This window comes from Geotrypetes seraphini, chromosome 2 (assembly GCF_902459505.1).
Source record: "Geotrypetes seraphini chromosome 2, aGeoSer1.1, whole genome shotgun sequence".
NCBI classification, from domain to species: domain Eukaryota; kingdom Metazoa; phylum Chordata; class Amphibia; order Gymnophiona; family Dermophiidae; genus Geotrypetes; species Geotrypetes seraphini.
Genome location: NC_047085.1, coordinates 204,112,060 through 204,139,649, shown reverse-complemented (window position 1 = coordinate 204,139,649; position 27,590 = coordinate 204,112,060). Strand labels below are relative to the sequence as shown.

Sequence of the window (27,590 nt, the reverse complement as noted above, 5' to 3'; positions counted from 1 at the left end):
CAATGATCCACCACTCTTTCAGTGAAGAAGTACTTCCTGGTATCCCCATGAAATTTCCCCCCCCACCTCCCCTGATTTTCAGCAGATGTCCCCTTGTGGACGAGGGTCCTTTTAGAAGAAAAACGTCGTCTTCCACCTCTATGCGACCAGTGATGTACTTAAATGTCTCTATCATATCTTCCCTCTCCCTACGTTCTTCGAGAGAGTATAGCCGCAACTTGTGCAGCCTGTTTTCATACGAGAAATCCTTGAGCCCCAGGATCATCCTGGTGGCCATTCGCTGAACCGACTCAACTCTCAGCACATCCTTATGGTAGTGCGGCCTCCAGAATTGCACACAGTACTCCAGATGAGGTCTCACCATGCTTCTGTACAATGGCATAATGACCTCTGGCTTCCGGCTAACAAAGCTTCTACGGATACATCCCAGCATTTGTCTAGCCTTGGATGAAGCCTTCTCCACTTGATTGGCTGATTTCATGTCTCCACTAATGATCACCCCCAAATCCCGCTCTGCTGTTGTCCTGGACAAGGTTTCACCATTCAGTGTGTATGTCCTACACGGATTATTGTTACCAAGGTGCATGACCTTGCATTTTTTCGCATTGAAGCCCAGCTGCCAGGTCGTGGACCAATGTTCCAGTAAAAGCAGGTCTTGCTTCATGCTGTCGGACAAATCATTTTTACTTGCAGTGTCACTCACAGTGTAACATAATTTAGCATCGTCGGCGAATAATGCTATTTTACCTTGAAGCCCCTGAGTCATGTCTCCTATAAATATGTTGAAAAGGATCGGGCCCAAGACTGTTTTGCTACTTGGTATCTAGCTAGGTACTTAGGACCTGGGTTGGCCACTTTTGGAAACAAGCTACTAGACTTGATAGACCTTTGGTCTGTCCCAGTATGGCAATTCTATAACCAGAAGCCTTGTAGGAGCCTAGTCCATAATGGAATGGGGAACAGAGGTACCTACTTTTCTTTAGATCAATGTCTCTCAAACCTTTTTAGCTCCGGCACACTAAACAGAGCAAATGTTTTTCGTGGCACATTATAATTGAAATTAGACTGACCACACAAACATCTTAGTTGAGCACTGGGGCACCCAAGAGGGCACTGCCGTGAACTTCACATAAAAGGTTCCAGGTCCACATCTCACCATAGCCTCTTTAAACTGTATGTATGGGGAGCCCTCTAAAACCCGCCCAAAATCTATGGTACTCACCTGTCTACTACCCCAATAGCCCTTATGCCTGCAGGTGTCACCTATATGTCAGTACAGAGGGGTTTTGGTGGGTACACACTTTTCACAATTGTACTAGTTAGGGTGGGATATGGGCCTAGGTCCCCTTCTCTGACCATTAGGCTACTCCAGACACCTGCTTGCTGCTCTACTAGGACTAGCCATAACTGAAGCTGTCATACAGGCAGGCATGTACTGTGTCATTCACATCTTTGGGGGTAGGAGGGGGGGGGGTCAGTGACCACTGGGGGAATATGGGGGGAGGGGGGGTCATGCCTTCATAGCACCAATAGTTATCTGGTCAGTTTGGGCACCTTTTTGGTACTTGGTTTTAAAACAGGTTTAGCCCCAAACATCTAAATGGTGCCCTAGATGTTTTGTAAAATGTTTGTCGCTGCAAAATGTCCAAGTCTTAAGCCTGCCCAACACACACCTCCAACATGCCCTATGGAATTTAGATGCACTGCTGAGAAACGGCATAGAAAACCGTCTAGAAAGCAAGTTTCAAAAATGGCAATTTGGACGTTTTGGCATATCAAATGCCCCAAGAGCCACTTATGATGACTTTAGGATGGTTTTCTTTTTGGAAAATGAGCTCCACAGTGTATCTGAATTTTTTGAAGGTATTTGACAGTCCCTCAGGAGAGGTACCTCAGGAAATTAAAACATCTTAAGATAGGAGACAAAGAATGTGTCTGAAATCAAGAAAGCGTGAGACCGGCACGTGGGATCTCTTAGGGATAGTAGGCGATCGTGGATGCTGCAGATGGGCAGACTGTATGGGCCATTTGGCCTTTATCTACCATCATGTTTCTATTTGTCTATGTTTCTATGTGTACCCAAATTTGTGTGCGCAACTCAAAATGTCATATATAGCATCCATGGTATGTGCATATCTACATCATTTAGGCGTGAGCACTTATCCAGCTCTACAGCTGGCATGTCAGTTGTCGCCAGCCTGCTTTCATCTTTTTGTGTCTCTATGAGTTCCCAGAAATGACCAGATGCCCAGAGAGATATAGCATGCCTTACATTTCCTTGTGCTGCAAAACAGGATACAGGATAGAAAATTTCCAGGATATTCTATCAGTGCTGAAGCCCAGACATCAAACAGAAGTGATCCAATATTCTGTACCCCTCTTCACAAACACTGGATAAAATGAGAAAGATAAAAATCTATGGCCACTAGAGTTTCTCTCGCTAGCCACCAAAAGAAAAGTCCTGCAGCTGCCATGGGCATCATTCCTCTCTCACTCCTCAATGAGACCACTGAAACTGGGAGGGCGGCAGCATGGAGGAGGATACAATAGAAGCCCCTATGGCTGCCTCTCTTCCCCTACTGGCAGGCCCTCCTTCTAATCAGAAAACAGGAAAGGCAGGGGAAGAAGCGGCAAGGACAGGGAATTGTCTCCATGCTACCTGTTGCCCGACTTCATTTCTATAGTGCAAGAGAGGAAAAGGAGAAGGAATACGATGGTATATGGATCAAAGATAGATCATATATGAGAAAGAAAATTCCAGGAGAAGGGATAGAGGAACACTACTGGAGAACTTGTGTCCTGAGTACAGCAAAACATGGCGTCTTTTCAGGATTCCCCCAATTAATATTTATGAAATCCATTTGCATACCTTTATTTATTTGTATAATGTTGTTCTCCCAGAAACTGTGGCACTCCAGGACCAGAGTACCACCATCCCTGCCTTCCCCCTCAAAAAAAAAAACCCAACCCAAAACAAAAATACCCCGTCCACGCTAGGATTTTCTATTATTTTTCTATTCCTGCAACAGCAAAAATAAAGAAAAAAAAAGACAATATTTTGGCTGGATGAAAGGATAGTCAGCTCTGCCTGAATTTTTTCAGCAGCTCAAATTTTAAAGCAATCACTTAGGATGAAGCAGAAATAGAAAGGAGTACTGCTCTGCAGGGATGTGCTTAGGAAGCGTTCGAAGAGAATGAAGGTTCTCCACAGTAACCTTAGTAAATGACGGCAGATGAAGACCTCAACGGTCCATCCAGTCTATCCATACGTTTTTCTCATTATAAAATACATGATTAGATTAACTTGTCTTTTCTTTGATATTTCTGCATAAGGGTCATCGAAGTGCAAGTCCTGGTCTCTTGTTTCAGGAGGGGATGCATCACCTACCAAACATATCCTTTTGCAAGAAAAATCTTGGGTTTAATTATGCTGTGCTCCTCCTCACCAGACCCACCGATATTTGCTGGCAAAACCATAAAGAGATGTGCACAAGGGGAACCCAGGGGATAGAGGACAAAGGTCACTCAAGGCTAAACATTTTGAAAAGGCTAAAAACAGCATGTCCTACACCCTTTAAAGCCCTCCTTAAGCGTACTGCCGCTGTCTCATCAGGAGCCTTGGCCAAACAATCTCAGAGATTGTTAAAAGAATAAAAACTTATAAATAAGAAAAGATAGCAACCATCCTATGAGTAAAGTCTTAAGCAGAGATTAAGTTGCTTTCAGCCGCTCTTAAGAATTTCCTTTAAAATCACACCTTTGGACACATGACTGGGAGACATTAGCAGTCAGTGTGAGATGCGTTCGTCTTGAGCAATGAGTCACATTTCTCAAAATAATCAATGTGACTTGTCTCCTCATTTTGCCTCTCTCTTTTACATTAATAGAATTTGTTTCTTATATTCTTAAGAATAGAAGTCCTTCCCATGTAAAGAGGAGGTACTGCCTGCATAGTGGCACTGTAGTGCCTAAATGCTTTTAAATTATTAATAGTCAGTGTAACTGGGGCTGAAAAAAACCCTGAACAGCAGGTCTCCTGGGCATCTGAAATTCAGGTACCTCCTGCCAGGCCCACAGTTTAAAGCTGCAGCTGAGGTTGAGACTGGGCTGGGCTGGAGAAGGGCATGGCCACAGAAGAAGATGGGAAGTGAGGAAAAAGAAAAGAGAAGGAGATAAGGAAAGGATGCGGAGAGAAAAAATTATCAAAAACAGAGAAAGAAAACTTTTTAAAGCGTTTCCATTCCTGGTACTGAGTTATTCCAATGGCACTGAGTTAGTCCAATAAAAAAGGTATCACCTTATTTCCTTTGTTTTTTGTTTTATTTCTTTATATTACCTTGGAAAGAAGACTAAAACATGGCCACCACACCATTTCACTGGTATAAACAGTAACAGAGATCTTTCAAAGATCTGAACCAGTAACATTTCCTTATCGATGAAGTATAAATTAAAACGAAAAAAAACAACAACAACAAACCCCAAAAAACAAAAACAAAAAAACCAAACCCCTGTGGATTTTAATGATTCTTTGTACATTAGCAGCCAAATAAATTATCAAAACAGCTTTAAGAGCAGAAAATATGAACTGTAGGGAGGGTCATGGAGGACCTGCACTTTGATTCTTAGGCCAGGACTCTGGTCCCTGGTTTGGCTCGGGTTAGCAAAGCTACAAAGCCAGCACTCATGACCCCTGAAAGGGGATAAGAGTCGCAGGCCTTGTGCAATGGCAACATAGGAGGCAAGAGAAAAGATAAATAAAATCGCCACATGGTTGCAAATAAAGGATCCTCTGCTTGCTGCAAAATTTCTTTGCCGCACCTCCCTTTCCCACCACGCAAAGATTTTTTTTCTACACATATACAGTAAATTAGCTAAACATTTAAACATGTATTTTCTGTGGCAAAACCCCCAAAGCCCTCATGCAAACCCCTAGAGGACTCCAGGCTTCCTCTGCTTAAAAAAAAAACCCTGCCCTCTATCATATGCCATGTCTCTATGACCCCAAAGTGATTCAACTGAGACTGATGACTATGAAGCAAGAAGAACAGACACTCTCATTAGTACTCAGAATGGAATCTATGACTTACAGGCTGGGCTATGTGCTCGGCACGTGACAGGTTATCTGAACAATTCTGCAACAGGTCCTGAATGGTGTTCTGACGTCTACCCAGTGTGGCAGTTTGACTGCAAATGAGAAAAAACAACAACACACCAAGTAAATAAACCTTATACCACAATTAAAAGCATATCACATAGTTGCTGCTTGCCAATTGTCAAATGGATGTTAATTTCTTCGGGAACCTGCTGAGATGAGATGGTGGTTTCAGTCCTGTCATCAGAGAGGCCTAGGTGTTCACAACACCTTAAGATCAGCATCGCAATCTGCATCCTTACTGGAATGCTCCACAGACAAACCAATCAGAATCACTTGTTTACTCTTTCCAAAAAATACTAGGACTATGGACCTTGCAATGAAGCTACTAGAGGCACATAGGAAACCAGTAAAAAAATCAGCATCAATACAGCAAAGCCATGAGAGAAGCTAACATGTCATACACCCAACATGGATTTTGAATAGGAAAATGTTTGAAACAGTTCTAAAAGCTACAAACATCTACTTCCCTATTTTAATTGCACAAATATAAAAGGTCCAATAGTTGCTTAAAAGCCTGTTCTGAATAGTGAACTCTCTTGATTTTCAAATCTGTGAAAACAACACTAAGTCAGTTTATTTACTAGTAAAGACTTGAAAGCCATCTCCATGGCTCTAACAGTTGCAGACCTGTGGGAAAGGGCATTTAGAAAACTGGATGCCTCTACAATCTACATCCATTGTGCGTGCATTTTTACTGACAGTAAGGGGACGTGTTCCTGAAGGCAGGGTTTGGAAATGTGTGTACATTTTAAAATTCTCAAAAAAATACACTTCTCCCTCCATATTCGCTATGATATGGGATTAACAGAAACGCAAATACAGAAAAACCGTGAATAACTGTCATATGTTATTCGCTGTTTTCTATTAAAAACCATCGTGAATAGGGTGAAGCCGCAAATAACATGGTGGGAGACCTGGCCTGTTCCTGAAGGAGAGGCAAAACACAGTGCTAGAAATCGGTAAGTTTTCTCTGTAAACGCTTTGAATCGGCGATTTCTCTTTGCAAGCCGATTTGGGGGGAAGGAGCCAGCAAGCTAAAAAATGTGAATAATCAAAACCGTGATTGCTGAAACCACAAATACGGAGGTAGAAGTGTAGATATAACGTTAAAAGGTATAATTGTACGTGGGTACTTTTCCAGGGATAATTTTCAGTGAAAACACCTGCGTACTTTCATTTGGAAAATTAATGAAGTGGTATGGCAAATTAAGATTATTCCCAGTTCTGAAAAGGGCAAATGCAATATACTGTAGTATAATGCAAGATTTTAAGTGGTGTAGATTCATTCTAAGACATGCTAGTGGCCAAAATCCAATAATTAGGAAAAAGAGAGCATAAGTTTAACAATGTCCTGGTGTCTCCTGCAGAGAGACAATGCTCAGTGTTCAGACGCTTACCTATCATGTATGTTGTGGATAAACTGTTTGTAGGAACCTCTAGTTTGTGAATTGGCTGTTTGTTGAGAGTGAGTGATGCGATAATTTCAGTTTGGAGTGAACGGAAGTTTGTTAATTTTAAGATTTGTTTAAACTATGTAAGTTTATTTTAGGGAAGCCCTTAGAATATTACATATACATTTTTAAATAAATAAATATCACAAAAGGAGTGAATCATTCTACTTCTCTTGCCTTACTTTCATGCCTCCTTTATTTGGTAATCTGGTAAAAATTGAAGTTGATATTCTGTAATGAAGTTAAATGTTCAGTTTACTTATTTTGCAATCTTGTCCATGATGACCTTCAGCTAACAAAAAAAAATTACATCAGATTTCAGTTCATGCAAACTGGTAGACAGACAGGTTGGGTAAGAAAAGGGATTGTTTATATAAGTAGTACCTAAATATGCTGACTAAGAATGAAATCAAAGAAAAATACAGTATTTTTGAAGTGATATCTTGCATGGGTACGGTTATCTGAAAAATCTTCCCTTGCCCACTCCCCCACCTGCCATGACAGGGGAAATGTTCCAAGCTGTTCATATTGGGATAAAGACCATATATTCATTTTACCTACTGGCTTTGCACCAATTTCAACATGAAAGTACAAATGTACCTTCACACTGAAACTTGTTAGAGATTTTGTTGGGCAAGAAGTTTATATTAGTGCTCTGGCTGAATGTTGATCTGCCCTCTTTGGAACATTGGAGAGCAGCTATGATCTAGCTCCTACAAATGGAGAAACGGATGGCGACCGATAAGGACTCTCGGGGAAGTAAACAACTGCAGATCACTTGGGAACCCTTTTGGAATTTGTCTGTAACCCTTATTTGGGCTTAGTCTAGTTATTACTCAACGTTTATTCCTGTTTTGTGTCTGAACATGTGGGAGGGATGGGGGTGGAGGGTGGGGATTAAAATGAAAATCTCTCTTGTTCCTCTGACTGGCTTATCTGTTTGTATAGCCTTGTAATTGCTGATATTGGATTGTTATTGTGCTTGCTGCATTCAATAAAAATATGATACAAAAAAAGGAAACTTGTTAGAGATACAACATATAGTCAACCACTTTCACCAGCTCTTTGTGTAACTAGAATATGAAAACACTACATATCTCTGATCACATGGCTAATAGAAAATTGTTCTTGATAAGAAACAGATCCATTTTTCTGTTTCAAAAAGGAGGAATATTCATATTTAAAAGAAAAAAAAAAAATATCAATCTGTGGCTATTTAACAGGAAAAAAACCATTGCTAATTCAACAAACAAAAATCAATTAGTCATGCAGCATGTCTGATTGAAAGTCGCCGCCTGCCTTACACTTTTTCTTAGTCCTGACCACCTCAGCACATTCCCAGCAAAAGGGAGTGTCGAGTAGGATTATTAAATCATACTGCAAGATAAGCTAGAACTGGTTGAATATACGGGTGGAGTAAATTACACTGGAAACTCTTAGTTTGTAAGGGAGTTTCCTTCTGTGCAAAAAGTAAAAAAGCAAGACAAAAGGCCTGTGTATGGTACAGATTCAAAACCATTACCGATGCTCAGTTCAGTTCTTTAAAATGATCCCAGATTTTGGGGGTATTGAGAGCTGTGCTCAAAAGCAGCAAGAGCACAACAGGCTGTTTTAGCTGCATTAAAGCCCCAGGGCAAGGGCACAACCCTTCTTCATCGAGATCAAACTGCAGTAAGCAGTGCAATTTCTTCTGTCTTTACTGCACCCTGATCTGAAAGCTTCTACAATAACACAAAGCTACTGAGAGGGACCACAAAGGAATGACTCCAGTCTAATACTTTAAACAGTATTATAATCTCCAGCATGAACTTCCAGCTGCCAAAGATTTGGCATACGTATGCAGCGTAAACTTTTGGCCTATTCTTTCCATCTTTCACTTTATGATTTTGGTGATGGGAGCACGGTGCGATCTTCACAGCTAACAAACCCATTTGGCGAAATTGCCCTCAGCAAACTAAGATGTGAACCGTTATGTGCTGTTGAGTTGGTGTTCAGTCATGGCAAACCTATGGAAAGCTATTGTTATAAGAATGAAAGTCGACGTCCATTTGAGCTTCCAAGGAAAGCTTAGAGTTGATCTCCTTCAGTACTGACTGATTTGTTCTTTAGCCAGTCCACAATAAATGGTGCCAGTGAAGAATACTGCATAATTCGAAGGCATTCATTTTCTTCTGGTCTTTCTTCTTCACTGTCCAAAATTTTGCATCCATATAATATTATCAAAAATACTATAGCTTGGAAAAGTCAAATGCAGTTTAACTTTTTGTTTTAAACTTTATTTAGTTTTTAATGCCAACAAAAAGTGCAATACAATTTACATACAAATAATAATAAGAATCAAATAAGCACTTATAAACAATCGGAATCTATACAAAAGATAAAAATTCCCTCCCCCATCCATCATTACCATCAGGAATAATACCAAAACAAAAGATATACCCCCCTCCCATCCCCACCCCCCTGGATGTGTGGGTATAATACATTGGAAAATAAAGATAAAGGACAACTATAGCAAATCTACAAAATATGTCAATGGACCCCAAACCAATTTGAATATCTTATTATGCTCCATTCATTTCCTCATACTTATAAGTTAAGCATAAGCTCGCCCACCAGAAAGGAAAACTAAGGCAATCCCAATTCTTCCAATTGCGAGTAATCATTTGAATGGCTATCCCGGTCATAATTAGGAAAAGCCGGCATTTATAGCAGTTCATAGGGGGCTTAATATGCAATAACATTCCACATATAACTACCTCATACGTCAATGGAATTGATGCCTCCGGTATGGTAAGGAAAAGTCAAATGCAGATACATCTCTGCACTTGAAGATCTTTCCTAGGTCCTCCATTGCTGCTCGGCTAAGAGCGATACTTCCTGGATATCTTGACTGCCTGTTCTTTCATTATTAGATACTGATCTATTTTGAGGCTCTGCTTCATGATTTTGATAATCAGATGTTTCAGATCATCTTCACTTGTCAGTCCTGTGTAGGTTGCTGACAAGTCTTCCACCAGTTTTCAGGACTTCAGGTCTCTTCATATAGTCCTACTTCTCCAATGATTTGTTCTTCATATAGATTAAACAGATAAGGAAAAGTATACAACCTTGATGTACACCGCTGCTAATTTTAAGCTAGTCTGTTTCTCCTTGTTCCGTTCAAATTGTTGCTTCTTCAGCATTATAAAAGTTGTGCATGAGAAATATCAGTAGTTATGGTATACTCATATTTCTTAATATGATCCAGAGTGGTTTATGATTTATGCAGTCACAACACCTTGCTGTAGTCAATGAAACAGGCAAAGATAGCCTTTTAGTATATTTTATCATTCCAAAAGGATTCCCAATTGACTTGCAGATTTTTCTTGTATCTCACCCTTTTCTAAACTCTGTTTGCACCTCAGGCAGTTTTTGTTCCAGGTATGATTGTAGGTCTCCTCTAAATGATCTTGAATAAAATCTTCTTGGCATGTGGGATCAGAGCCTATTGTTCGATAATTTCTACAGTCAGATCACTTTTTTTCAGTATTGGGATAAACAGAGATCTTTTCCCGTCAGTAGCCTATGATGCCGAGTAAAATAACTGCTCCCTCACATGTGCCTCTGTAAACATCAAAGCAACTTGCAGGTAGTATCATAAATAATCCCCATTACATGTAAGAATTAAAATATGTAAGATTTATCACAGTAATTACCGTATTTTTCACTCTATAAGATGCACCTGCCCATAAGACGCACCCTAGATTTAGAGGAGGAAAACAAGAAAAAAAAATTCTGAACCAAATTGTGCACCCAGCCTCCCTCACTCCCTGCCAGGCTCTGCATCCAACCCCACATTCCTTGCCTGGCTCTGAACCCTGACCCCCTCCCTGCCAGGCTCTGAACCCTATCCCCCCTTCCCTGACTTATAACCTGCCACCCCACTCACCTCTGGTGGTCTAGTGGTAGGCTGGGACAGGAGGGATCCGTCCCAGCCAACTAACAATTTTTTCCTCCTCCCTGTACCTTTTTAAAACACCGCCACCCACCTGCCCTTTAAAACATGGCCTGCCGGCCGGCCCTTCATTTAAAAACACCCCCGCCCTTCCTTCCTTCCTTTCTTTTAAAACACCCCCGCCCCGCAGTACCTTTTTGAATGCCCCTTAAGCCTGGTGGTCCAGCGGTATATGGGCCAGCAGGAGTGTGCTTTCTGTGCTGCTGCCTGGGCCCACCCCACTTTCTGAATGCTGCAGTCAGTTCTCGCAAATCCCTCGAGAACTGACGCAGCCATTCAGAAAGCATTGCGGTCCCAGACAGCAGCGCAGAAAGCACGATCCTGCTGGCCCATATACCGCTGAACCACCAGGCTTAAGGGGCATTTAAAAAGGTACTTTGGAGTGGGGGATGTCTTAGAAGGAAGGAAGGATGGGGGTGTTTTAAAAGGAAGGGCCGGCAGGCAGGCCATGTTTTTAAAGGGCAGGCAGTGTTTTAAAAAGGTACCGGGAGGAGGAGGGGAGTCATCTTCGCTCCATAAGACGCACCCACTTTTCCACCCCATTTTGGGGGTGGAAAAAGTGCATCTTATGAAGCAAAAAATACGGTACACTATCTGTGGACTACCTCTGCTAAGTTTTGTGATCTATTCAGCAGAGGGTCAACTGCTTATAAAAATAGTAAAAAATAAAAATAAAAAAGTGCTTTAATGTGAAAATCTCCCTTAATGTCTGTCTGTCTCTGTAAGGAGAATGGATAGTTTCAATGGCTCAGTAGATTAGCACAGAGATAGAGGTGATCTGTTTAGCTTTGGCTAAAATCAGTTGCGATTAATTTACTGGATGATCTGCCTGAAATGAGTCACAGCATCAGTTCATTGCCAGTGGATCAATATCCACATTACACTAAAGCTAGCAAAGTTATTGGTAACGAGTTCTCATTGCAAAAAAAAAAACAAAAAAAAAACGGGACCTGTGCTAAAATAGCACAAGTTATGGTAAAATAACCCATTTTAACAGTAGCCCATGTTTATAACTACACCCCTTGGTGGTTATGGAGGCTCAGTATAGCTTCTTGCCTTTGCTGGTGTCTGTTCGGAACAGATCTGAAGCACTTTGGCAGACCATTGCTGAGCAGCTCACATTACTACTGCCTGTGCTTAGTGGCGTAGCGAGGGTGAGAGGTGCCCCTCCCCCGCTCTCTTCTCAGCCCCCCATCCGTTCCTTCCCTGCCCTCTCCTGCTGAACGCCCCTTCCCTTCCCCTGCACCTCATTAATGTTCACGGCGCGAGCAGCAACCCTCACCTGCTGCTCACGCCAGGTCCATTTCTTAGACCTGCACCTAGGAAGTGACGTCAGAAAAGCTGACGCCAGTGCGAGCAGCAGGTGGGGGTTGCTGCTCACGCCGTGAACGTTAACGAGGTATGGGGAAGTGGGTAGATGGGAAAAATGAGGGGGGGCAAAGAAGACTGGTGCTGGTGCCCCCCCTAAGCCGGCGCCCGGAGAGGACCGCCCCCCCCCCCCACCCTAACTGAGCCACTGCCTGTGCTCAACCATTTGTGTGGAGAAATGAGCACTTTACCAGTGCTATCCGTTCAACACTAAGGGTCTGATTCTATAAAGGGTGCCTAATTAGAAAAATACTCTTAATAGCCTCAATTATTGGTAAAAAAAATAATAATTAATAAGTTCATTGAACGATAGGCATCTATAGCATGGTGTTTAGTGGTGCCTAATAACTAAGTGGGCATTTCTATGGGCGGAGTGCGACTTAAGGCACCACTAAGCGCAATTCTCCCAAAACTTAGGCCTTTAAAACCCTGGCCTACATTTCAGGTGCCTAAGGGCTCCTTTTATCAAGCCGCGCTAGCAAGGGTTAGCGCGTTGGACATTCATCACGCGCTAACCCCCGCGGCCGGCTATAAACTAACGCCTGCTCAATGCAGGCGTTGGCAGATAGCGCGGCAGGCAGTTTAATGCGCGGTATTCCGTGCGTTAAACCCCCTACCGCAGCTTGATAAAAGGACCCCTAAGTTTTTACATAGGCACCACTAGCCACAATTCTGTAAATCATGCCTAAGTGTGACTGACATGCGGCCAGTGCCATTTTTCTAGGAGACGGCTGATTTAGGTGCCATTTTTAAAATCAGCCCCTAAGCACATAAAACCTATCTGATGCAGTAACCAAGCACTTGGCCAAAAGCAATTAGTTTTTGGTCTTGTATTTTAATGAGACAAGTCCGAAAATTCTTTGAAAGAACACAATTCCAACTTATAGTACAATCCCTAATACTAGGTATATTGGACTACTGTAACATCCTCTTCCTTCCTTGCCCTGCAACTACGATAAGACAACTCCAAACAATCCAAAATACAGCTTTGAGACTCATCTACTCATTGAAAAAACATGACCACATCACTGAAGCCTTCATCAACTCACATTGGCTTCCAATCCAAGAAAGAATCCAATTCAAATTCTACTGCATATTATTTAAAACCCTACACGGAGACAGCCCATCATACCAGAACAATCGCCTCATCCAAGCACCCACTACCAGACACAGAAAAACGCACTCCCCATTCATACCCCCCCAATCAAGGAAGTAAAAAGAACAAAACTACACGACGGCCTCCTAGCCACTCAAGCCGCAAGGCTGGACAACCAGATCTCCAACCTTCTGATGACCACCCCAGACTATAGGACGTTCAGAAAAGAAATAAAAACCACACTTTTCAAGAAATTCCTGAAGCAGCAATAACACCACGACCTCTTAGTAACTCTAAAACTGACATTTGATCTACCCATTACTGCACTAATAATAACAAAAGAATCTCCACTATGACCACCTATTAACTCTCTTACAAACCACCTCACCCTCAACAACCCGCTAAATGTTTATAAGATCTACAACTTACCTCTCTAGCTAATCATTGTAACTCTGTTTTTTTAAATTAACCTTTTGTAATCCGCCTTGAACCGCAAGGTAATGGCGGAATAGAAATCCCTAATGTAATGTAATGTAATGTAATGTCTATTTTATTATATATTTTATGATTTTGCTTTTGTTGACCTCTTTGATTTGCTAAGGCAACCGATGAGCAATAAATGCAAATAAGCCACAGATCACCTCATAACATTTTTCCTTTTACTACTCTACTGAATATACTTAATCAGCAGTCCATATACTGTGGTACATGGTATTTTCTCTTACACAAATGCAGTTAGTGGAATGAACATAGCAAAACCCACTTTTTTGACTTATTATAAGTCAAACATTGTAAATGATTTCTCAGACTGATAAACATTATACTGTAGATGTCTTATTCTCATAAGATACAAAATTAAAAAAAAGTCTAATCTTGCTTTAGTGGATGTGAACTAATTATTCCTGCAAAAAATACCCTACTCTGGCAGGATTCACATCCACATACTCTTCAGTATTCATTGTGTCACTCAGTGCCAAGCTCGATCCCAGCTAGCTCTGATGGGTATGCTATAGCCCTTCCCACAGGCCAGCTCCAGTCGTCATCATTTTTTTTTTTACACAGACAGGACTAGAAGTACAACCTGCCTTACAATTTTTCAAAGCCCCAGCTGCATTCTTCAGGAATACTCTTATTAAAAACCGACTGGTAAACTGTGTTACCAACAGGTCTGCCTGTTGTTTTTTTCCTTTTTTTTTTAATGGCACAGATATTTTGCATTTGTTACACATGTAAAATATCTGTCCCATTTAAAAAAAAAAAAAAAAAAAAAAGTCTCCCACCACTGATGATGGCTCCCCCTGAAGACCCCTGACAAACACAGCACAAGAAAAAAATTGGCAAGAGGGTGCCCATTCCCTCCTGCCATGCAGAACACCCCAGCACTTTTGCCCTCCCTCCCCCGCACCAGGCACCCGCGAGCCATTGTCCCCTTCCCCCCCAAAAAAAGGCAGGAGGGAGGCTCAATCCCTCCTGCCACCGGACTCTCCATCCCCGAACCTCCCCTGAACCTTTATAAAAAGTTAGAAGCAGGAAGCCCACTCTGAGGCTCCTGCTTCGGGCCTGCTAGTCCTATATGACAGGCCTTCCCCTCCCCAGGCACCTCCCTCTGTATCCAGGCTTGACCAATCAGGGCTTTAGGCTCCTCCCTCAGTAACCTGGATGCACACTTGATAGCGCATCGATCGCTGCTCGAGAATCGGCCAGAGAATCGGCCAACAGCAATCCAGTCGGTATCTTTAGTGCAACTAGCCCTTAAATAATAAAAAAGTGGAAGATGTGATGGCCTACACTTAGGGCTCTTCAGCAGTGATAAACATATTGAGTCATGTCAGAATGGGACAGGCTGAATCAGGCCTGGTTTTAACACCTGAAAATCTGGGCTGGTATGTTTTTATAACAGTTATCCATGCAATGGGACTATAGAGAGGGCCCATTTAGTACAGAACTGCCCTGCCACTAATGGAGAGTTAGAAGAAAAGTAGATTCTGCTAACCAAGACACAATGATAAGAAACACTCTGATTTCACCATGCAAGCAAAAGTAACAGACAGTGGCCTTGTACTATATTATGAAACATAGGAACACAATGGCAGATAAAGGTCAAATGGCCCATCTAGTCTCTCCATCCGTAGTAACCATATAGAAACATGAGTGTGGCCTTCTCTTCATTGCTCTCACATTGGGACATCATTTTTCTGGCCTAAAGTATATTTATAGATCTTAGATAAAAAAGACAAAAAATTGTGAAAGCACAGCTATCATTGAATCCATGCTGAAAAGTGAAAGGTTACATTTATCACACAGACTTTTCAGTTAATTTTCACAGAGAAAATACTTGACTAGTTTCTTTTAAAAAAAAGTGCTAAGTATGCCCCTAAAAGCATCCATATACATATGCGCCATGATAGGCCAGGCACCACTTTCAATTAAAGAGCCATTTTCAAATTGGTCATTAAACCTGGGTTAAATCAATATTTACTGGGATAAAAGACTTTAAAAATTGCCCTAAAATTGTCAGCACAGAAAGAAATCTGCCAAAAGCATGTGAAACAATTGGCTGTTGGCACCCAAGCTACTCACTGGCACGGATAAGCAGCAAGGCATGGTAGGACAAGCCCGGCTAATCATTAGCAGAAGACACACCTGTGGGTGTAGCTTTGAAATATTAAGACAGAAATGGAATACCTTCAAGCACCAGAGATACCTTTAAAAAGAGAGGTGCCACCACAATCAGCAAGAAGATGCTTGTGCCTCAGCTGACAGCAACAATGTCCCTTTATCAAACCAACTACAGGAAATGGTGCAAAGGACGCCGAGCTATTTCTTGGCTTATCTTTTACATTTATACCCTGCTTTTTTTTTTTTTTGGATCAAAGGGTTATCCAAAGCAGCATACAAAAATCAATTCAAATTCATAAAGTACAACTCATAACAAAGTACAATATATTATAAATAAAATATACTACGTGGTAATCTATCACCCAGCTACATCTTCCTCCATATTCTCACTAGGGAACTGAAAAGGAATGGATTTGCTCATGCCACAGCAAATACATTAGTTTTTACCCTGTCCCTCAAAGGCTTATAATCTAGCTTTGAACCTGAGGCAATAGGTTAAATGACTTGCCCACAGCACTGTAATCTGAACCCTAGCTTTCCAGGGTTATAGCCCACTGCTCTAAACATTGGGCTTCTCCACTACCCCTAAGGTTACTAAGAAATTGTGTCATTAAGATCAAACAGTACGTTGTACAAGCTAATATAAAAGAAAATCGGCTTAAACAAAACCACTCGATCTCGCTCCTATCCAATCACGTCCTACGGAATTGCTTCTCCCTATAAAATGATACACCCTTCGGAGCGAGATCTCCCACTCAATGCCTCCTCCCCACGATATTTCATTATCTGCACAGGAGTGTTCAATTGCAGGGCTGATCCTGAACGTTGTGTGTCCCTGGGTGGATCTGCCAGAGCTTTAATGCCACTGCTACCACGAGGGTCGCTGCAACTCCTGGCCTACCAGCGCTTGGTAAGAAAAAATGATGTTGAGATTGATCTACCACAGCCAGGCAATGCCCTCTAAAACGCAAAGCCTGGGGGCAACTGCCCCAATTTCACCCCATAAGGGTCATACTCTTCGGCTGTGAATGTTAGTACGGTACAATTGGGTTCAGGAAACCTCCTTAGCGCTCTGTACTCTGAATATGGTACAGGTGCAACATTAAATACATCTGGAGTTCTTCCATTTCCTATTACATAAGGAAATCAGTCTATTCACTGTCTAGCCAGAATTGTCAAATGAACCATCCCAATAAGGGATTTCCTTCATTAAATGTCTTTACACTTTACAAAGTGTTGACCAGAACTCAGCAGAGATAAGGCAGGCAGAAACCTCTTTCTTCTTAATTTATTGTTTCCATGTACATGTTTCTCTTCCTGAAATACAGCTCTTACTTTTTTAAGCCCCTTTCACTGTGGCAACCATATTAACTTCAAAGAACGGTAGAAAGGTCAGTTTGCAGAACAGTCAGTCTGAAGCTATTCTGTCACCAGAGTACTGCATCAAAGATGCAAGAATGCCAGTCACCAGGGGCACCGCACAAAAAGGCAGAACAAACTGTTTCTAGTTGCTGAAGGCCTGGCCTTCACATTTAATTCAGTTCTGGCTTCTATTAACCCTCTCAGTCCTCCAGGATTATCAATACAGGCTCCTACTTTCCCTCCTCCAGACACAACTATATTAATGCACACAGCTCACCACCGCCTGGGTTTTAACACAAGGGGCATGCAGAACTATTTGCACCTCTAGGACGACAATGCTGGCAAGCGGCAACTAAGCAAGCCTGCGTGTCAATTCATTCCTCTGTTAGGCTGCAGAGTTTGTACCAGCACCCACTGTTATGTTTAGTAATCAGAGACTTTTTTTTTTTTTTCTCCAAGGACTTGATGAATCTTGCAGAAAAATAGCATGCTGCAGTTTAATGATAATCACCAGAGGCATATTTTATTTCCATTATGTTAATATTCAAAGCAAGAAAAACAAGTCCCTAGAGCCACACCTGGATTGGACTGATTCTTTATGGTCAGACCATAAATTATGTAATTTTGAATTTGATCGGCAACTAAAAACTGTCCAATCTAAAACTAGTGTCATTAAACTGCTACAAGAGGTTCCTTGAGAAAACTTTCTCTTTTCAGGCCGCTAAAATGAATACATGGCTCAGAAAAATGATGTTAGAAGCTTCTTAGTTAGATTTAAGGAAATTACTAAAGACTCAATTATTTAATAAGCTGACATCGTAATGGTTTTACCTTTTCTCCTATTTCAACCATGTTTGCATTCTATTTTTTATGTTTTCTTACCTGCATGGTTTGCTTTTTCATCTTGATCAATTTTATTGAAATGTTTTGCACCTTTTATTCTGATCAATTTTATTGAAATGTATGTACTGCCTTTTATTGTATTTTATTGCGACTTTTATTGAAAATGTACATATGTATTGTTTTTCTCATGCTGTGAGCCGCTTAGAACCTCCCCGGTATGGCGGCTATATAAGTAAATTATTATTATTATTATTTAAATGGCCAACTTTAAAGAACATAAGAATAGCCTTACTGGATCAGATCAATGGTCCATCTAGCCCAGTATCCCGTCTTCACAGAGGCCAATCCAAGTCACAAGTGCCTGGCCCGTGTGGTCCTTTCTGCCATCATTTTCTATTCCCCGGTTTCTTTAGAGTGGCCCTTATCATAAATTCCCAAAAGTGAACGCATGCCACTGGGCCTACCACAAGCTGACTACAAGAGTTCTCCATAGCCTTTCCCATCAGTTCCACACTGAAGCAGAGGCATTGCATTTACTGATATTCAAAGAAGTGCTGGCACTAAAATGTTTCTCTTTTAGTAGGATTTTACCTATGAAAGACCCATGTACACGAAGGACACGATGATTAACAAACACAGTACCGCACAGAGCTGATTGGCAGCTTGCGGTGACCAGTACCTATGTCCACCTTCTTCAGGACTAACAGTTAAACAAAATGATTTTAAGTGTCAATAAGTCATAAAATAACACATAGAACTTACCAAATGAAAAATCATTATCTGGCAGATTTACCCCTGGAGGTTTTGGCCTCTACATGAGCTATAGCAGTCAAATATCAGCTTTTCCTGACTATTTACTATTGAAAAGGGGATACTGGGCAACTGCTCAGGCTGTTTCCAAACTCCTGAAGAGTGTCCACAGCAGATATATTAATGGCAAGAGACACCCCCCTGCCCCCAAATGCATTCAATTCTCAAGCTTCTTCCTGCTTTCTTTCTATAACCAATATAACCAAGTCAGTCTTCTCTGAACATGCAGGTTCTGTCTATCCTCTAGCCTCTATCAAATACATTACACCAGTTTAGAGTAAAATCTAAGTCCAGTCAGACCCCCTTTGGCCCTAATGGATCCAATTATACTCCATGGGAGGAAAAAATTAGTTTTTGGGTCTCAAAATATAACAGCGGGACCCATACAGAAAACTCCCCAAAAAAGTAAAATTGGGATTAAAACCATCATCACAAGCAAACCCTAAAATATTTACAGATAAAAATTAAAACGAGCACCAACTTGATAATTGACCCTCCAGAACAATTAAACACAAAATTACAATTAGCACAGTTGTGGAAGATTCTGGAGACCCTGCTCCTAACACCCAACTGCCTGCAATGTGAGGTAATGAAGGATGTCTTCTCCTGAGATTTTTAGAGGGAGGTAAGAGACTTTAGGATTAGGTATGCTCTTAGGAGGCCAACTATTTTTACTCTATGGCTGTCCATATGAGATGAGAGGTGCCGCTAGAGCATGGGGGTGGGGGGAGAGGGTTCCCTGATGGCTGATTAGGATATTCAACGAACAAAAGAATAAGCTCCTCGCCTCAAAATACAAACGGTACAGCAAAGAAAGGCAAGGGAGGCGTCATATCAGCCAATAGAACAGTCCCATCTGTTTAAATAAAGACTGTTCTATTGGCTGATATGACGCCTCCCTTGCCCGATTAGGATATTGAGGTAGATCAGCTGCCCTAAGCCTGATAGCCTTAACTCAGAAGAAAGGAGACAGCTGGCCAGACTACAGAAGGTCCATGCTGGAATGCCAGCTGAGAATCATGTGAGAACAACCGAGGCCCCAAGGACCCTAGAAAAAAAAAGTTGCAGTGGGGCAGAGCTACAATCAGAGTTTTTAATTCCCTCAGAAAGGTGAGTGGGACCTAGAGGATTTACTCCTGAGAGTAGGGTTACCAAATGTCTGGATTTCCCTGGACATGTCCTCCTTTTCGAGGACATGTCCAGGGATCCTGACTTTGTCCGGGTTTTGAAAAGCTTCCTCGAAATCATGTCAGAGAGGAGGGCATGTGCGGATGCCGTGCATGACATTATCGCATTGTATCCGGGCATGCGCGGATGCCCTCCTGCCCGACGAGAGCAGGCAGCGGGGGGCAGGGCTTGGGCGGGATTGGGGCAAGCCTCGGGCATAACGGAATGGGGATGGGTAGAATTGAGTGGGCCTGGTAATCAGTGTTCCCTCTAAGCGGGCGGGTGTTGTGAGCAAACTTTTTTCACTGTGAGCTAAAAATATCGGGCGCCAGCAAGTTATGAGCCAAATAAATATGTTGCTTTCTACCACAGAACTTCCTTACGTTTGTATGGAATCTATCCCCTTTCAACTTTAGAGAGTGCCCTCTCGTTCTCCCTGCCTTAGCTACTAAGTCTATTCCCTTCAGTACCTTGAATGTTTCTATCATGTCCCCTCTCAATCTCCTCTGCTCAAGGGAGAAGAGGCCCAGTTTCTCTAATCTTTCGCTGTACGGCAACTCCTCCAGCCCCTTAACCATTTTAGTTGCTCTTCTCTGGATCCTTTCGAGTAGTACCGTGTCCTTCTTAAAGTACCAGTGCTGGACGCAGTACTCCAGGTGAGGGCGTACCATGGCCCGGTACAGCAGCATGATAACCTTCTCTGTCTCTTCAGTCCAGCATCTGCCCCTTCCATTCACTGTCTGTCTTTCCCTGCCATCTCTCCTCCTGCCCCCCCCCCACCCCCCAATTTGGTCTAGCATCCATCATCTTCCTTCTGTTCCCCTCATGGTCTGGCATCTCTATCCTTCCCTCCCCCCTGTGGTTTTTAGCATATCTCTCTTCTCATTTCCTCCACTCAGATCTGATCATTCTCTGCTCTCTCTTCCCTTTTCTTCTCTGGTCTTCCTTCTCTATTTTCTGCCTCCATCTAAATTAAATTCTTTCTTACTATTTAGTCCCGTTTCCCTCTTTTCACTGTGTCTACACACAGCTTGTCACCCCTTTCCCTCACCCCTCCATTATCTTACTATTTTCTTCCCCCTTTATTTATCTCCTCCTTCCATCCAGTATGTGTTCTTTCCCCACTTCCATTCAGCATCTGCTCTCCCTTCTCAACTGACATCCATCTGCCTTCTGCTCTCTCTCCCTTCTTCTCACTTCCATCATCTGTCCCCTTCTCTCTCTCTCTCATCTCCTCCATTCCATCATCTGCCCCTTCTCTCTCTCTCTCTCTCTCCCCCCCCCAACTTCCATCATCTGCCCCCCTTCCCCTCACCTTTGTGGGTCACTTTCTTTCCCCTGAGGGTGGCTCATGTCACAGGGGAAGCTTTGGCCGAGCAGAACCGCTTGATAGTGGAACTTACTTGATTGATGTCGATGCTGGGGCCCGTTGCCGTCTGAAGGAAAAAAAAAAAGGTGGAAAAAAGGAACCTGTAAAGGCGAGAGGAAGGGAAACCTCCAGGACAGCTGCTTTTTGCCCTCCTTCAGCGGCCCAAGAGTTCAGACCAGCAGCGGCAGCTCTGTATGCTTTTAACTTCGGCACAGAGCTGCCCCTAATCAATAGTTTAGCGCGGTTTCATGAGGCAGCCTCGGGGCCTTTGATAGCCGGCCCACTTCGATGATGCGATGTGGGCCGGCCTAGCAAAGGCCCCGAGGCTGCCTTGTGAAACCGCGCTAAACTATTGATTAGGGGCAGCTCTGTGCCGAAGTTAAAAGCATACACAGCTGCCGCTGCTGGTCTGGAGGTGCGGAGACAAGGCAGGAGGCAAACGCGGTGGAAGGCAGGAGTCCCGGCGAAGGCAGGAGTCCCGGCACAGCGACTGCAACAGGAAGTTGCAAGTCAGCTGACGCCGGCCTTTCGTTGCGGCGGGGACCGAATCCTTCGCGGACCGGCAAGATTTTGTTTGCGGACCGGCGGTTGAAGAACTGTGCTCTACACTGTGTGCGCTGTGACGAGAAATTTGTGCGCTGCGAGGTAATATTTTGAGCGCCAGCGCACCCCAGCGAAGCTTAGCGGGAACACTGCTTTGGTAATCCTACCTGAGAGACCCAGCACAGTGGTATGAGAAACTGGTCTCCCAGGTGTACCCTGACCACCCTAACAAGGGATTTTGTATTTTTTTAAAGAAAACATAAGAGTTGCCATACTGGGACAGACTAAAGGCCCATCAAGCCCAATATCCTGTTTCCAACAGTGGCCAACCCAGGTCACAAGTACCTGGCAAGATCCCAAAGAAATGGATTTTATGCTGTTTATCCTAGGAATAAGCAGTGGATTGCCCCAGGTCCATTTTAATAATGGCCAAGAAGTTGCGGCACAAAAATGTTTCTCTTTTCGTGGGATTTTAACCTATGAAAGACCTATGTACGTCAAGGACATGATCATTAACAGTATTACAGGCTTCTTTTTGCCTTCTTTCCGTAACCTATATAACCAAGCCAGTCCCCTCTCAACATGCAAGTTCTGTCTACCCCTTCTAGAAGCCTCTATCCTAAGTACATTACACAGTTTAGAGCAAAATCTAAGGCCAAAGGGGGTTCTATCTCATGCTTGCCATTAATACATCTACTCTGGGCCCTCTTTTAGGAGTTTGAAAAGAGCAGTTGCCCAGTATCCCCTTCTCAGTCGTAGAACTGTGCGTTTTCTCATCCTCTGGAAGAGGAGAGGGATTTCCCCATTTTATACAGGATCTCTCCCCTGTGAGTTATACCATGTGACAGTGAGTTTGGGAATTTTTCCTTATAAATCCAGGGCATTGGCAGTATTTGACCTCAGTCTGATCCATGAACTGTAAAGTGGAAAGGGGTATCTGTTTGTATTTTATAGAGCCACTAGGGACTCCAGGATGCCTCCTTGGATTATATTAGTGACTTCTATTCCGCTTACACCTTGCAGTTCAAGGCGGATTACAGAAAAAGATAACTGGACATTTCCAGGAAGGTTACAGGAAACGGTGCTAATTACATGGTTGAGAGATTGCTTGGAAAATTACAGGATTGGGAGCAATAAGGAGAAGTTTTAGTTTTTCTTGATAAATTTTCTGAATAGCAGGGTTTTGATTTCCCTTCAGAATATTTTGTAGTTGGACGTAGTTGTCAGTATGTTTGAGAGGTGGTGGTCTATTTTCGCTGCTTGCGTTGCTAGTAGGCTGTCTTACATCTTCTTGCGCTGTGTTCCTTTGATTGGGGGGGGATCCCTGAAGAGTCAAGTTAGAGGAGAAAAGAGAGGAGTTTACCAAAAGGAAAGCCAATTCATATCTGAGGGTTTGAAACAAGGACTCTCTTTTCTGGGCTGTAAGTCCCATTTACACTCTTGTTTTCTCATGGTTGCTTTGTTGCTGCTTACATTTTTACTCATATACTTAATTTTTGGAGCTTGCCAATAAAGGTAATTTACTTAATGCCACCCCCATTAATTGTCGCCTAGTATTTTTCCAGGTTTTGAGTTCTATTTTGGGTTTGCCGCTACAACATAGACCTTGAGGTGCTTGCCTCCCTCTTGCCGCTCGTATACTTAACTTGAACCATTTTTGCTGGTTGGTTCGTGTGCTACACAGTTATCACGCAAAAAAGCAAAACATATGATATACAAACAACTAAGAAAGTAATTACCCAGATAAAAATTCCAGAGATAGTGATGCCTAACCCACCCTGCAGTAACACCTTAAATGTTTGGTTAAATAAACATAAAAAGAAGCATGGAGCCATGACTCAACATTAGTCAAGTACAGTAAATACTAAAAACATATAGTGCCACTGGGATGACTTACTAATGGGTTATGCGAGAGCCTCTTTACAGGGACAAACAGAAATAGAGAAGACTTCCGGGACCCAAACATAGAGAAGGATTCTTCTGCCTTTAGCAGCTCTTGTTCCCTGAAGTTGAATCCTTAAGGAACTGATTCATGGCTGACTAGTGGGAGCAAACTCAGGAGCCAGGTGCAAAATCAGGATTAAGGACACAGAGGATATGGAAACCAAGAATTAGAGAAGATTAAGGAACACAGTTGCATGATGGACCACCACATTGAAAAAGCAGTCAGCAAAGAAACTGAATGAGCATAAACAGCCAAGGCATCTTCATTCGAGGAGCTAAATGGTGAAATTTAATCATATCTGTTAAATTCCTTTCCTTTAGTCCTTCTGCACCAGTATGCATGGGTGGGTTGTATTTCCTTCCTACCAGCAGATGAAGGTAAAGAAACTGATTTCTTCCAGTGACATTGCTGATATATGGAATGATGCTCTTTGGAAAAGTCCAGTAGGCCTCTGCCAAAGCAGAAGGTCCCATGTACCATACCATACCCCATTAAAGCACTGCAGCACTAAGTTCTCCTTTATGTTCCCCTCAGCCCCCCTTTTTTTAAATTAAATGACATTTCTAGAGATAGAAGTAGCAAACTCTGAGACCATTGAACCGAAGTCTTCCAGGATGGGTTGCAGACTGGTACAGCTGAACTAAAGGAAAGGAAATTAATAGGTTAGACTAAATTTCACCTTCCTTAGCATCCTGCATCAGTCTGCATGAGTGAGATGTTCCCAAGCAGAATAACAATGGGTGGAGGAAGACAAGAACCCCCCTCCCCCGAATGACTACTCTGCCAAAGTCCTACAGGGCTTCTGGTCATTATGTCCACCTTATAATGCTTCACAAATGAATGGAGCAATAATCAAGTTGCCACCCTGCAGATATCCTCAGGCAAGACTGCTTGGGCCTCCACCCAAAACATTGCCTGTGCATGAGTCAAGGATGCTTGTTTTTCCTTAGATGTCGTCTGGCCTTTAAGTGAGCCACGGTAAGGATAATCAAATGATCAGAGAGATGAAAGGCATTCATCTCCTGCAAATACCAAAGCAGAAGTCTGCAGACATCCAGCTTATGGAGTCTAAGAACCCTCCAGTCTAAATTTTGATCCAGCAAGAAGGGCAAACAGGCCTAGTGATTCACATGGAAAGGAGAATCACCTTTGGAAGGAAGGAGGGAAAGTTGCAGATGGACATCGAGTCCTCCCAGAAAGAGAAGTATGGGCTCCAGTCAGGAAAGAGCCTAAAGCTCTGATACTCTTCTAGCCAAAGCAATCACCAGAAGATTGTCTTCATATTAAAATCCTTGACTGAGGTAGCCCTCAGGAGTTCAAAGGGTGCTCTCCAAAATAAGTTTAAGTAACACTTTCAAATCCCAAGAGGAAAGGGATTGACAAACTGGGGGGCTGCAGATGGAAACCACACAATGCCTCCATGAGCTACTAGAGTCTCCATGTAGTAGGAGAGAGCTTCCAGCTGAACCTTGAGAAAATTCAGTACTATATCAAGGCCAAACCCCTGCTGAAGAAGGCTGAGCACCTCTAAGACTGGGCATTCCAAGGGGAATAGGAGCACTGCTGATACCAGCCCTCAAAAACTTTCCAGATACAAGAAGTAGACAGCTTGTGGACCTTGAGCAAAGTGGCTATGTCTGCAGGCAAAAATCCCCATCTTGCTAGGTGCATCTTCTTTCAAAGGCCAAACCTTAAGACATAAGGGACCTGGATCCTCCATTTCTATCAGACTCTGCCTGAGAAGGCTGCAATCCTTGGAAAGAGGAGCATAAGAATTACCATACAGAACAGACTAAAGGTCCATCAAGCCCGTTATCCTGTTTCCAACAGTGGCCAACCCAGGTCCCAAGTACCTAGCTAGATCCTAAGTAGTAAAACAGAATTTATGCTGCTTATCTTAGGAATAAGCAGTGGATTTCCACAAGCCATCTCAATAATGGCCTATGGACTTCCCTTTCAGGAAATTATCCAAGCCTTTTCTAAAACCCCGCCAAGCTAACTGATTTCACCACATCTCCGGCAATGAATTCCAGAGTTTAATTACACTTTGAGAAAGAAATATTTTCTCCAGTTAGTTTTAAATCTACTATTTAGTAGCTTCATCGCATGCCCCCTAGTTCTAGTATTTTTGGAAAGAGTGAACAAGCGATTCCCAGCTACCCTTTTTACTCCACTCAGTATTTTTAGATCTCCAAGTTTCCAAGTTTATTCACTACCTGATATACCGACCATCGAGTAGGATCTGGTCGGTTTACAATGCTAAAATTAGGATAAAAAATAAAACAAAAGGGGACTATATATAAATAACATAGGTATTAGAAGAGACATAGACAAGTTTGATACGAGAGGGACAGAACCTTCTCTTCTCCAAGCTGAAAAGCCCTAGCTACTTTAGCCTCTCCTCATAGGGAAGTTGTCCCAAACCTTTTAGCATTTTCGTCGCCCTTATCTGTACCTTTTCTAATTCCGCAATATCTTTTTTGAAATATGGTGACCAGGACTGCACACAGTATTCAAATTGTGGCCATACCATAGAGCGATACAAGGGCATTATAACATTTTCATCTTTGTTTTCCATTCCTTTCCTGATAATTCCTAACATTTTATTTGCTTTCTTAGCCGCTGCCACACATTGAGCTGAGGGCTTCAATGTTTCCCAACAATGACACCTAGATCCATTTCCTAGGCAGTGACTCCTAACATCACGTAGCTATAGTTCAGGATCCTCTTTCCCACATGCATCACTTTGCACTTTCTCACATTAAACATCATCTGCTATTTTGATGCCCAGCCTTCCAGTCTCACAAGGTCCTCATGCAATTTTTCACAACCCTCTTGCAATTTAACAACTTTGTGTAATCAGCAAATGTAATTATCTCACTGGTTATTCCCATCTCTACATCATTGAGAAATATGTTAAAAAGTAACAGTCCCAGCACAGACTATTTGAAAAACCCACTATTTACCCTTCTTCATTAAGAATATTGACCATTTAAACCTACTCTCTGTTTTCTGCAGATCACAGTCTTTGGGGGCCAATTTGGAGCAACCAAAAGAACCATAAATGGATAGCACTCTTTTTCAAAAAACCCTGACAATCAGGGACCACTGCAGAAAGATATATATATAAGTTCTTCTCTAGCTCACAGTTCTACCATGGAATCTTTACCTGCCAAAGCCACCTCCTTCGTATAATGAAAGTTTCGAGTTTCAAATTTCTCTTTATTTGCTATACCACTTGAAAACCAAAGCACTCTACCTTAGCATTCTTGCTCAAAGCCATGACAGGCTGCCCCCACCAATCCAGGAGGAGCTGGAAGGCTGTCTAATCTAGCTCCCACTCCCCTGGATCCAGCAATTTTCTTAATATCCCATCCATAAGAGAACTATTCTACAAGCACAACACTATATTTCCTGTCACAGCCCTCTCCCTATGGAATGCTCTACCATCAGATATTAGACTTGAAGAATCCCTTGATAAATGTAAATTAAAGACCTTCCTATTTAGGGATGTCTACCAAACAGAGTAATACCCAAGAACCGCTTTTACGAAGCACTTTCCCCACTCTATTGTTATCTCCACCCCTTTTTACCTCCCTTTTAATTTATTTTATCTCAATGTACTTTACTCCTCCTTGCCCTTGGACCGCTTTGTTACCATATGTCTTTGTCTGATCAGTCCTTAATATTTTAACTATAAATGCCTTCCCTTTTTTTTTCTTTAAAATTTAGTATTGTAAACCATCTAAATAACTCTTCATAGACGGTATACCAAATATGAAACAAACTTAGAAACCTGGAGGAAGTGCACCTGGACAAAGTCCATTCTGGCAATATGATTGGTCAACAGCACTGTTGTATTCTGTCT

General features: G+C 42.4%; 1 protein-coding gene across 3 annotated transcripts in view; it reads right to left on the bottom strand.

The window, feature by feature from the left end:
• The window catches only part of DSP (desmoplakin), a 138,447-nt gene that overhangs the window by 94,131 nt on the left and 16,726 nt on the right, over positions 1 to 27,590 (bottom strand). For all 3 annotated transcript variants that reach the window (XM_033934732.1, XM_033934733.1, XM_033934734.1), the window contains exon 2: positions 5,088 to 5,184. In XM_033934732.1, the coding sequence (XP_033790623.1) occupies positions 5,088 to 5,184 (97 nt within the window). The remainder of the gene's footprint in view (positions 1 to 5,087; positions 5,185 to 27,590) is intronic.